General features: G+C 32.8%; 2 protein-coding genes across 2 annotated transcripts; both read left to right on the top strand.

Annotated features, from left to right (window-relative positions):
- The first annotated feature begins 10,436 nt into the window (after positions 1-10,436).
- On the top strand, positions 10,437-11,842 carry LOC127085658 (putative disease resistance RPP13-like protein 1). The gene has a single exon (XM_051026147.1). It carries the CDS (start codon positions 10,683-10,685, stop codon positions 11,250-11,252), a length of 570 nt encoding a protein of 189 aa, XP_050882104.1. The 5' UTR covers positions 10,437-10,682; the 3' UTR covers positions 11,253-11,842.
- Positions 11,843-12,459: 617 nt separating this feature from the next.
- LOC127081493 (uncharacterized) lies at positions 12,460-12,804 on the top strand. The gene has a single exon (XM_051021746.1). It carries the CDS (start codon positions 12,460-12,462, stop codon positions 12,802-12,804), a length of 345 nt encoding a protein of 114 aa, XP_050877703.1.
- The last annotated feature ends 485 nt before the right edge of the window (positions 12,805-13,289 follow it).

Raw genomic sequence — 13,289 nt, 5'->3', positions numbered from 1 at the left:
CAAAAACTTGTCTATCCGAATCCGTTATCAAAAGGTCAAGATATGCGTCTAAACCGAATTGAGTTAAGTTTAATACAATGTCAAGATGAGAAATATAATTGATATGATTTTTTAACACACGTTTCAATTTTATAACATTTTGTTAAACTATTTCCAATGAAACAAGTTGACAGGATTGATTTGAGCAATATGCCAAACACTTATGTGCAATGATCACCAAACATAATTTCTCTATATGTTAATAATGGTGGAATCCAATTACAATTATTAGATTGCAATTCTCTTCACAAAAACAGTTGGAAAAATAATCCAACACTTAAAAAATTTCCGCAATTAACTATTGCACACTTAATTCAAAAGAATTTCAAATGTAAAGGAGAGAGAGAGAGGGAGGGGAAGGGAGAGGAAAGGAGAGTATAGTATAGTAGATTTTCAAATAGGAATTACATAATAGGTTGCAGTCGCGCATCACAACTCTTGATATTTCAAAGAAACCTGATCAATTGCGACCATGTTGCAATTTCAGCGAAAAGAAACTATGAGTCAACCTATAGAACTTCATGTGTCGATGCATGAAGGCCAGAGAAAAGTAATTTTTGAAAACACGACTTATGCATCAACTCATAGAAGAGAAATATCTTATATGCGTCGACCTGTAGCATGGGTGAGTCAACTTATACCGTCTAGAGAGTTTTCTTAAAAAAATAAGTCTTCATGCGTCGACCTATAACAGCCATGAGTCAATGTATGCTGAGTGAAAATAACTTCCCACATTATTTGTGCAGTATGAGTTGACCTGTTGTTTTTATGAGTCGACCTATAAAATCCATTTTGACACAACCTTATTTTTGACTTAGGAAATGACTCTAAGCGGATAAGAATGATTCTAGCATGATTATACATGTAAGTTTAAGGAGTGCCTTAGAGGGGGGTGAATGAGGCACTTAGACGATTTTCCGAATTTTTTACGGTTGATTGATTTTTACTTTCTTGAGATACTTATGTGATGAAAAGCGGTAAAGTGCGAAAAGTAAAGAACACCACGATGTATAGTGGTTCCCCTCACAGATTGAGAGTACTCCACTCCCCTTTCAACACAAAAGAGAATTCACTATAATGTTAGATTCCTAGACAAGACACCTTAAGGCTTTTCTATCTAATTCTAACACACCAAGAACAATCCTCTTGGATTTACAATGTTTAAAGTCCAATCGAGACTCAAATTCTCACAAAAGGACCTCTTGCATCCACACACCGGATAGCAAGGATAAAACCTTACAAACTTATTCTTAACAATCCTAAAAATAAGTTGTAATCAAGAGATACAATTCTGAATTTTTGTAGAAGATGAAATAGTTGAAAATTTGAAGTATATCAATTTATCAATTGATCTTTTCCTTTATAACACTTAATTCTCACAATAGTTATACAAGTGTTCTTTATATGGAATGAAACTATGATGCTTAAAAAGAAGGTTTATGCAAGGTTTCACTCTTAAGAAAATTTGGAAGAACACTTAAAAAATATTTGAAAGAATGTGAGTAATTGATTTGAAATTTTTGCAAGGAGGTGAATTTGAAATCTGAAAAAATGATGTATATATGTTGTCTAAACACCTCCTCAAATGGATGCAATTACCCAAAGGATGTCATGGTTAATGGTAAAGAAAATAGAAGAGTTTCCATGAAGAGATGCACTGATTTTTGCCTCTGGTTCAATGGTAATCGATTACCTTAATATGGGTAATCGGTTACTTGCCTCCAACGTGCAAAAATATTTGAATTTTTCACAGAGTAATCGATTACCTTAAAATGGATAATCGGTTACTTCATCCCAGATTTAAAAAATAGCTTAAAAAATGAAGTGTTATGATTTCTTTGATGCATAAAATTACTTCCAATGATTATGGCATGAATGAGACATGTTTTGAACACTTATATAATCATCTAGAGGTCAAGTGTTATACTTATTCATTTGAAATACGAATCTTCATGAGTTTCATCGAGACTTGATCATTTAGTTAAAAACTTCCTTCATGAGCTTGAATCTTGATCAATCCTTTTTGTTAATCAATCTTAGACTTGTATAGAAGTTTGTCGTCATCAAAACATTTGAGAAGTCATGTCTTCACAATCTCCCCCTTTTTGATGATGACAATCCAAAAAAAATGAAAGTTCGATCCAAGCATGTTTCTCTAGCAAATGCTCCCCCTTAATTGATGCTCCCCCTTAATTTATGATTTAAGGAGTCTTTTGAAACCTGCATTTTGTTAGAGAGAAACAGAAAACAAAGAAATAACACAATAACAATCTCTTCTCCCCCTTTGTCATTAACAAAAAGGGTGAAATAAGTAACAATATGCAAACAACATACACCAAGCACCACATAACACAAGAATGAAACAAAAGATAATACAAACATAATATAAATCAAACTTAGTACGGAATGGAAAGAGAGAGATATAGAGTACCAATGCTGAAGTGATTGACTTAAGCAAAAAAACAAGAAAAAACACTTAAGACCAAAAGTACTTTTTATGACAAAAACTCACGTGTGTTAAAAATTTAAATTTTGTTTTGGAAGAAACAGTGGTAATCGATTACTCTAAAAAGGGTAATCGGTTACATAGATGAAAAACGCGTGAGGAAGGCAAAAACAGGCAGGGTAATCGATTACCCAATTTGGAGTAACCGATTACTCTAAGAAAAAAGTGAAAAAACAGTAGCTTTGCACAACCCAAAATATGAAGGATTTTCAAAAAATTTAAGTTTGACAAGGTAATATACATACTAATGCAATTTTGAGTGAAAATTTTTTTATCAAAAAATTAAATTTACCTAATATAAAATCAACAAAAGGCAAAAATTTCATATACACATTTCAAAGAGAAATTTCACAAATAAAAAAAAATTAAAAACTTATGTACCTTGGGCTTATTATAATGTATAGTGAATAATTATGGAAGATTTATATATCACCTTCATCCAAAATGTCAAGTTCTCTTTGAATCTTATAAAATGGTTCTTTTGCGAGTGGTTTTGTGAAAATGTCCGCTAGTTGATTATGAGTATCAACAAAGGTAACTTCGACATCGACTTTAAGCACATGATCACAAAGAAAATGGTGTCGAATGTCTATGTGTTTGGTCCTTGAGTGCATGACAGGATTCTTTGTAATATTAATCGCACTTGTGTTGTCGCATCGGAGTGGTATGCATCCAAGATCGATTCCGTAGTCACTTAATTGTTGCTTTAGCCAAAGATTCTGTGCACAACAACTACCCGTTGCTATGTATTCTGCTTCAGCCGTACTAAGAGCAACACACACTTGTTTCTTACATGACCATGAGACTAATGCATTACCAAGGATGTGACATGTTCCACTAGTACTTACAACCTGCATAATCCGCATCAGAATAACCAATTAACTTACAAACACTACCTTTAGGATATCATAAGCCAACGTTGGTTGTTCCTTTGAGATACTTCATGATTCTTTTGACCGCCGTGAGATGTGACTCCTTTGGATTTGCTTGAAAGCGAGCACATAAACACACACTAAACATTATGTTAGGACGGCTTGCCGTCAAATATAATAAAGAACCAATCATACCTCGATACTTCGTAATATCAATTGACACACCCGATTCGTCTTGATCAACATAGGTTCCGGAGCCCATTGGTGTTGACATTGCTTTACAACCATCCATTTCAAATCTCTTTACAACTCTTTTCAATACTTTGATTGGTTGATAAAGATTCCGTCTTTTAGTTGCTTGATTTGCAATCCAAGGAAGTAGTTCATCTTTCCCATCATAGACATTTCAAATTCACCTTGCATTATCAACGCAAATTCTTCACATAGTTCTTTGTTGGTTGAACCGAAGATTATGTCGTCTACGTAGACTTGAACAAGTAAGGTGTTCCCTTTTATTTTCTTGATAAATAAAGTCTTGTCTACTTTGTCTTTTTCAAAACCTTTTTCACATAGAAAATTACTTAAACGATCATACCATGCCCTTGGTGCTTGTTTTAATCCATAAAGCGCTTTCTTCAATTTGTATACATGTGAAGGATGCTTGAAGTCTTCAAAGCCCGGGGGTTGTTTGACATAGACTTCTTCGTTGATGTAGTCGCTCAAGAAGGCGCTTTTGACGTCCATTTGAAATAACTGAAAATTCATTGAACATGCGTAAGCAAGTAATAAACGAATAGCTTCTAACCTTGCAACCGGAGCGAAAGTTTCTTCAAAGTTGATTCCTTCTTCTTGATTATACCCGTCTCACATTAATACAGATATATTCAAACATATGATTTGGATGTGTATTGGAGAATTTAAAATAATTTAAGATCTAAATTTTACAGTCCTTCTGAATTTAATTATAAGATCATTTTCTCTTTTTCTTTGTTGCTTAATATAACATCGTTTTCAAAATTTTCCATGTATTAATGATTTACTGGTAAAAAAGTTCATATTAAGACTAGTATTGATCAGCTCAACGAAACGTCGTAATTGGCTTGATGTTTGTTAGATAAGTTGATCCTACATGAATACTAGTTTGATTGTTCAAAATCATGCTTACTTACATACGTGAACATTGACATTCAGCATGGAGCTAAAACATTTTGATGGTTGAATTGCTTTCAAATACATTCTAGCCAAAGAATGTGAGTTTTCCTTTTCCATCAAAGTTAAATTCAAATAATGAGTTAGAGAAAGCATGACTTCAAAAGCTCCAACATACTCATGGTATAGTTTAGATACTCTTCAACGGAATCAACCTTCCTTGACTCATTGGATAATCACTTTCCATTAAAAGTTTTGCAAAAGCTTTGTTGATGAATGGCAAGAGACAAAAACAACTTTGAAACCATGACAAAGGCAAAGTTCCTTCTTAGACAAGAGCAACTGATCTAGAGGAGTTGGATAGATCATCAATTAAAAATTCAGTTTTAAAAATATTTTTTATGGTTATGCAAAAGCGATTTCGGATCAAAAACTCGTCTATCCGAATTCGTTATCAAAAGGTCCAGATATGAGTCTAAACCGCATTGAGTTAAGTTTAATACAATGTCAAGATGAGAAATATAATTGATACGATTTTTTAACACACGTTTGAATTTTATAACACTTTGTTAAACTATTTCCAATGAAGCAAGTTGACAAGATTGATTTGAGCAATTTGCCAAACACTTGTGTGCAATGATCACCAAACATAATTTCTCTATGTGTTAATAATGGTGGAATCCAATTACAATGATTAGATTGAAATTCTCTTCATAAAAAAGTTTGAAAAATAATCCAACACTTAGAAAATTTCCACAATTAACTATTGCACACTTAATTCAAAATAATTTCAAATGTAGAGAGAGAAAGGGAGGGGGAGAGGAAAGGAAAGTATACTATAGTAGATTTTCAAATAGCAATTACATAATAGGTTCCAATCGCGCATCACAACTCTTGATATTTCAAACAAACCTGATCAATTGCGACCATGTTGCAGTTTCAGCAAAAAGAAACTATGAGTCAACCTATAGAACTTCATGTGTCGATGCATGAAGGCCAGAGAAAAATAATTTTTGAAAACACGACTTATGCATCGACTCATAGAAGAAAAATATCTTCTATGCGTCGACCTGTAGCATGGGTGAGTCGACTCATACCGTCTAGAGAGTTTTCTTAAAAAAAATAAGTCTTCATGTGTCAACCTATAGCAGCCATGGCTCGACGCATGCTGAGTGAAAATAACTTCCCACATTATTTGTGCAGTATGAGTTGACCTGTGGTTTTCATGAGTCGACCGATAAAATTCATTTTGACACAACCTTATTTTTGACTTAGGAAATAACTCTAAGCGGATAAGAATGATTCTAGGATGATTATGCACTCCTAGTCATGAAAATACACACCTAGATTAAAATGATACGGTCTAATGTACACAGATACTAAGTGTCTTAATTTTGACATCAATCAGAACATACTACTAGAAGAGAAATGCTCTCACATTCCTAAATCAGACTCAGGTTTCAATTCCATTTCTAATTGATCAATAAGTGTGGAGATGAAGTTCATAAGCCTTCATTTAGTTTAGGGTGTCATTTGGTTTAGGGTGACACTTGTTGTGATTCTTCTTCTTGAAGAAGAGTTTTGCAAATTTGTTTACTACCATTGATAACTTGGTTGTAGATTAAGGTTATGTTTGTGTTGTTCGCTTTATATATATATATATATATATATATATATATATATATATATATATATATATATGTATATATATATATATATATATATATATATATATATATATATATATATATATATATATATATATATATATATATATAACAATAAACAAGATAAGAAGTTCACATTTAAAACATGATAGAAATTTGTTTGTGGTCAAATGTGCTCATCCTTTGTGTTATAGTTTATACTAAAACACACGACAATATAGAAGGGCTCCTCCATTTAACAATGATGGTTTACGCATCGTGATTTAGAGCGGAACATATTGGACAAATTGCAAATTGAATTGAAATATAGAAGTACTTCGGATATTATTACAATTATATGGCAACAACTAAATTGGAGTTGGAAGAAAATCAACACATATGGTTTTGTTAGAGACAACTTAGCTGCAGAGGACGCCATTGCAAGGGACCATCGAAGAGAATTCATAGACGTTTTCTCGACGAACTTTGGCCCACAAACAACTTTGGAGGCAAAACTCTTCTCTAATATGATAGTGTTAGAGTTTGTGGCGGTTAAAGGTTGGTCCAAAATATGGATAGAATTAGACTCCCATGCCATTCTCTAGTGCATCAAGAATGAAGTTTAATGCATTGGGAACTCTAGAATAGATGAGATAACTGCAAGCACCTGCGTAGTCTTAAGTGTTTCACTCGCATTTATAAAAAAGAAATAAGTGTGCAGATAGGCTTGTTAATCATGGTCATGAGTTGTTGGACATTATTACGTGGGCTGAGATTCCTCATTTCATTAGAACATACTTCTTTCAGAATAATTTATGTTGAGTTGGCTCGCTCTAGGTCACGTCTAGCCCTCAGATATACATTCTTCTTATATATATATATATATATATATATATATATATATATATATATATATATATATATATATATATATATATATATATATATATATATATATATATATATATAAACATTTATTTATTTAAAAAAAAGGACTAAAAACATGGTGAATGAAGAATTGGGTCCACTTAGTCATTGCTTCAAGTACAAGGTAACGCTGAATGGAAGTTTTTAGGAATCAAATATGTCATACTCAGTCATGCCGCTCTACAAAATGAAGGCAGGCACGTGTATTATCATAATTTTGCTAATTAGTTAAAGACATGTTTCACATTAATACAGACATAATTAAACATGTGATTTGGATGTGTAATGGAGAATCTATATAATATATTAAATCTGAAGCAGCGGATTATATAACGACACATGTTGATTTTTCTAATTTATTTGTGTCACATCATTCCATTGTCCTATGTGTCACCTCTCTAAACTTATTCTCAAAAGGAAAATATAATAATTATTCTCTAAACACTAAAATATTATATATTGGAAGTGTCAAGTTCAACACCTCACAAAAACAAAAATATTTGTGAATCTAAACACTAAAATTGAAATTTTATTTTCTTTAAAATCATATAAAAAAATTAATATATATATATATATATATATATATATATATATATATATATATATATATATATATATATTAAAATTGAATTACAAACTATTTGGTTGATAACTCATTCTCTTACATGTCAAATCATTTAAAATTTGATGTGACATTAAAACTCAAACTATTAAAATTGTATTTTATTTTTTTATTATGTACACTTATTTCAATAAAAAATTAAATTAATCAATTTTTAATTAAATGGATAGAAAAAATTATGCAGGCCTATTCAATTCCTAAAAAAATAAAATTAATCTATTTTTAAATAATTTGATAAAAAAATTATACGAACTAATTTAATTCTTATAAAACTAAAATAATTTTTAGTTCTTAACAAAATTGATAACATTATCACTACTTAAATTGCTGACAAAAAACAGATAATCGATTATATAGAAATAATTATAAAATTACCACTTATTATATTTTCATATACTAATTATTTTTTTCTGTATTTATATATATTTTTCACTACCTAAACAGATAATCGATTATATATTTTCACTACCTAAATTTTATAATACTAATTAAAAAATTCATCTCAATCCCGCGCTTCGCGCGGGTCTCTATCTAGTTTAAAATAATTTAAGGGCTATATTATACCGTCCTTCTGTAGTTAGTTATAAGATTGTTTTCTTTTTTTCTTTCTTACTTAATATAAGATCATTTTCAAAATTTTCTCATGTATTAATGATTTATTATTTAAAACATTCATATTAACAACAGTATTGGTCAGCTCGACCAAGAACAAACATCTACGTTATAATAGGCTCGATGTTTGTTAGATTGTAAATGGAGATGGAAGACCAAAAAGATCATAATATTTCAACTTAACTAAGTAGATCCTACCTGAATACTAGTTTGATTGTTCAATTTTATGAGAAAAATCATATTTCAAGTGTTGTAACTGATTACTACGTAGATATAATCGTTTACAACTGTGTGAAAAGATAAATGGAATAGTTGAAAAAAGAAATTCTCGAAGTTGTAACCGGTTACCACATTTATGAATTTGTTTATTTTGTTCGGCGGGAATCGATTACAAGTTTTATGTAACCGGTTACATGGAGTTATTTTTTGTTTTTAACTTATGTTACTTGTATCCCAATCCACTTGTATCTCTTTTAAATACCTTATAGGTATTGTTATCTTTGTTAATGTGAATGAAAATGAAAATTCTCACTGACAATTTCTCTCTCTCTCTCTCTCTCTCTCTCTCTCTCTTTCTCTCTCTCATTCTCTCTATACACTCAATTTCTCCATTATGCATTAATCTTGTGGTTCCAAGTTCTAACAGTTGGCATCAAGAGCTTAGTTCTGATCCATAAACACCTCGTGTGCAACATGAATTATGTCTCTAATGAAAGAATCCTTGTAAACCTATCCATCCTTGATGCGAAGAATTACGATAATTGGTGTAAATAAATGAAGGTATTATTTGGCTACCACGATGTTCTTGAAGTGATCAAGAACGGGGTGAATCATCTTGTCGAAGGTGCAACTTATGCACAATGAGCAACACATAATAAAGATAAGAAGAAAGATTTCAAAGCGTTGTTTTTTAATAATCAATATGTGGTGTCTCTCTCACTTGTTTGGGTGATTCTTTGATCTTTAGGTGAGTGTTTGACCCAATGCGAATGCTTCCCCCTCAAGATGACCCATCAATGGTATCAGAGCCGATGGTTTGAGTAAGGGACCGACTCCTTGTGTCGAAAGTCTTCCTGACATGGTGGTCAGGCGGCGTGTCCCGTTGAAGTGCACATGACGAGATAATGGTGTCTCTCAATGGTGGTACAAACATGCGGATGAAAGAGCTTTCGCTTGAAGGGGATCATAGTGGATGAACTCACTTGAGGGAGAGAGTGTTGAGAAACAAGTGTGAGTTTTAAGTCTCATATTACTTACAAAGTGGAGGTTGAACAATTTATAAGTAAAAAGACCCATACATCTATCAGCTTAAGGTTTTTGAGTGAGTCTTTGATCTTTAGGCGAGTGTTTGACCAATGTGAATGTTTTCCTTTCATGATGACCCGTCACTTTTACCTCGATTTTTTGTTGAGTAAAATGAAAGTTTTGTCATGAATGTATTATTTTTAGTAGTGATTTGAATGAAAATTCAAAACAACCATGTCCCAAAGGAGTTAAATCTCAAGTAGTGATTGAACTCCATAATTTCATGAGTTTGTCACGTAATTTTGATGCCTCCAATGGAATGCATGTTACCTTTAGTAATCAATCTCTTATGTAAATTATTCTTGGAGCGTTCGTGTCATGCTCTATAAGTCTCATAAGGTATTTTGATCAAAAGACAGTTATCTTTGAGATAAAACTTGACAAAATTAGAAACTGACATGTCATACACATTTTTTAGAACTTGTGCAAAGAATTGTTTTTGTATTTGGGGTTGAGATGGATACAAAGGAGTCATTTGTGGAAAAAGATATGACCATGGAAGGTCTCTATATCGGTCACTGACACTGGAGAAGTCCATGCGAATTTAAAAGATATTTCATCATCTCAAATTATAAGTCGTTTTTGGTATTTCACACGAATTAATAAACTTAATCATTATTGTATGAGAAAGACAAATTATATATAATTTTACAGTAATTCCCCTCATAAAGCGTAATATAATTTGGGATAGAGGGAGTAATAAATTGATAACTATGTGACTATGCTCCCATCAGTTTTATGCAAACAACATAATTATTTCAGTACTTCTCTTAGCTAGCACCATATGCATTTCTTTAATGATCACTTGTCACAATCATCTCTCACTACATTCTTACATGGGCCATGCATTGTACTAATATCAATTTATTGCTTTCCATCAATTACTGAATCAGTATTCACATGTAACTCTTGCTTTGCTATTACCACTGCCAACCATTCACACACCATTTTTTGCTATCCATTCATATAGATCTTCAGTTCCTTCCAACTTTTGCTGATACAACATGGCTGCAATAGGAACTGCTTTTCTCTTTGCAACTGTTCAAACCTTAGTTAAGAAACTTGCTTCCAAAGAGTTTCTTAATTTCATTAAAAACACAAAGCTCGATCTCTCACTCTTGAAACAGATAAGACTAACACTACTCACTCTTCAACCTTATCTAGATGCTGCAGAGGAGAAGCAGATCAACACTCCTTCTGTCAAAGATTGGCTTGATGGCTTGAAAGATGCTGTCTACGATGCTGAAGATCTGCTCAACCATATTAGCTATGATTCCCATCGATGCCATATGGAGAACACGCAAGCTGCAAGCAAAACTAAACAGGTCTGGAACTTCTTTTTTTCTCCTTTTAAAAATAGCTATGGAGAGATCAATTCCCAAATGAACGACATGTGTGAAACCCTGAAACATTTTGCTGAAAATAAAGATATCCTTAGTTTGCAAACTAAAAGTGTCAGAGTTTCTTATAGAACACCTTCAACTCCTATGTTCAATGAATCTGTCATGGTTGGTAGGAAAGATGACAAAGACAAAGTAATGAACATGTTGCTATCACAAAGCAGTACTAGCTAAAACAATATGGGTGCAGTTGCGCTATCCATATTAAAAAGATACTGAAGAGTGGATTGAAGTTCTGAACAATGACATATGGAACTTAGAGAATAATAATATTCTGCCTGCGTTGCGCCTGAGTTATCATTATCTTTCGTCTCAATTAAAAAGATGTTTTTCCTATTGCTCTATTTTTCCAAAGGACTATCCACTTGATAAGGAGCAATTGGTTTTGTTGTGGATGGCAGAAGGCTTCCTTGATCGTTCTCAAGACAGAAAAACCATGGAAGAAGTAGGTGATGAGTGTTTTACTGAATTGTTATCAAGATCATTGATTCAATAATTGAATGATGATTCTAGTGAGCAAACTTTTGTCTTGCATGACCTTGTTAATGATTTAGCTACAGTCGTATCTGAAAAAAGCTGTTACAGACTTGAATTTGGCACTAAGTGTTAATCAGGAAATAATCAAACACATTTATTGTAAATAATTTACATTCATAGAATAGAAAATTAGTCATTAAGAGCTGTAATTAGTTATGATTAGTCATTATGAGTTGTAATTACCGACACTGTTATATATAGTATCAAATACAATGAGAAAGGCATCAAGCCTGAATTTCTAACATGGTATCAGAAGGTTCGATCAAACCAAACCTTTGAAATTGTGTTACCTTGGGCTTGTCCGACGACACCCACTGTGTCGTTCTCGAAATTGTCTCTTCCATTCCGGTTCATTGTCGGATTCGTTCTGTTGTTTGCGGTTTTGTGCCGTATTTTGATTTTGTCTCGGTGATTCTCGATTTGAAGGATTGAGATCGTGATTCTCAATATTGTTCTGGATTGTCGTTGCTTGTGTGTGACTCTGAGATCTGTTGCCGTCTCTTGATTCTCGGTGTTGTTTAGGATTGTCGTTGTTTATGTTCAAGATTGACGGTCTTGCTTTGACATCGTTATTTAGTATTTGCGATCGATTTTGATCGGTGACTTCTCGGTGACTTCTCACGATTTTGATTCATTGTTTCCATTTACGACTCTGCAATCGCGACGGTTGTTTCCTTTTTTACGGTGTTGGGTATTTAGGTTTCCTAACATAGGTTATTTTGTCTTTCTTTCCTTTTTTTTCTTTTGTAATTTCAAGCGGTGGGTGCAGAATTAAAAAAAAAAGAATAATAATAATAATAAATTCTGCTGCACGTGTTTTACTTTAAAAAAAAAGTTTTGTATCATGAATTCAGAAAAAGAAAAAGATAATTTTTGTGTTCGTTTTACCAGTAAAAATTATCTGGCTTGGGAATTTCAGTTTCGAATGTATGTCAAAGGGAAGGGATTATGGAATCACTTGGATGATATCTCTATGACACCATTAGAGATAACTGATTTAGATGCTTGGGAAACCAAAGATGCTCAAATTATCACTTGGATTCTCGGTACTATTGATCCTCAGATGATTAATAATTTGCGATCTTTTTCCACTGCTCAAGAAATGTGGAACTATTTAAAGCGTATTTACGATCAGGACAATGCGGCCAAACGTTTCCAGTTGGAGCTCGAGATAGCCAATTACAAATAAGGTAATATGTCAGTTCAAAAATATTATTCTGGTTTTTTGAATTTGTGGACAGAACACTCTGCGATTATACATGTGCATGTTCCCAAGAGTTCTCTTGCGGATGTCCAGGAGGTCCACAACACTAGTCGGCGAGATCAATTTCTTATGAAACTTCGTCCAAAATTTGAAGTTGTCAGAGGTGCTTTGCTGAACAGGAATCTTGTTCCTTCTTTAGATACATGTGTTGGTGAACTTCTTCGAGAGGAACAACGTCTTGCTACTCAAGGAACCATGTCTCATGAAGTTGTTGTTTCTGAGCCTACAGTGGTTGCATTTGCTACTTAGAGTAGAGGTAAAAGTCGTGATATGAGACAGGTTCAATGTTTATCCTATAAACAATTTGGCCATATTTCACGGAGTTGCAATAAAAGGTTCTGCAATTATTGCAAGCAGCAAGGTCATATTATATCTGATTGTCCCACACGTCCTCCACGACCAACACAATG

Source organism: Lathyrus oleraceus, chromosome 5, assembly GCF_024323335.1.
Source record: "Lathyrus oleraceus cultivar Zhongwan6 chromosome 5, CAAS_Psat_ZW6_1.0, whole genome shotgun sequence".
NCBI lineage: Eukaryota > Viridiplantae > Streptophyta > Magnoliopsida > Fabales > Fabaceae > Lathyrus > Lathyrus oleraceus.
Note: the sequence above shows the minus strand (reverse complement) of the source record. Positions and strands in the feature narration are given on the sequence as shown.

Excerpts from the sequence above, each read along its gene's own strand:
- LOC127085658 (XM_051026147.1), top strand. The coding sequence starts at position 10,683 with ATGGCTGCAATAGGAACTGCTTTTCTCTTTGCAACTGTTCAAACCTTA.
- LOC127081493 (XM_051021746.1), top strand. The coding sequence starts at position 12,460 with ATGAATTCAGAAAAAGAAAAAGATAATTTTTGTGTTCGTTTTACCAGT.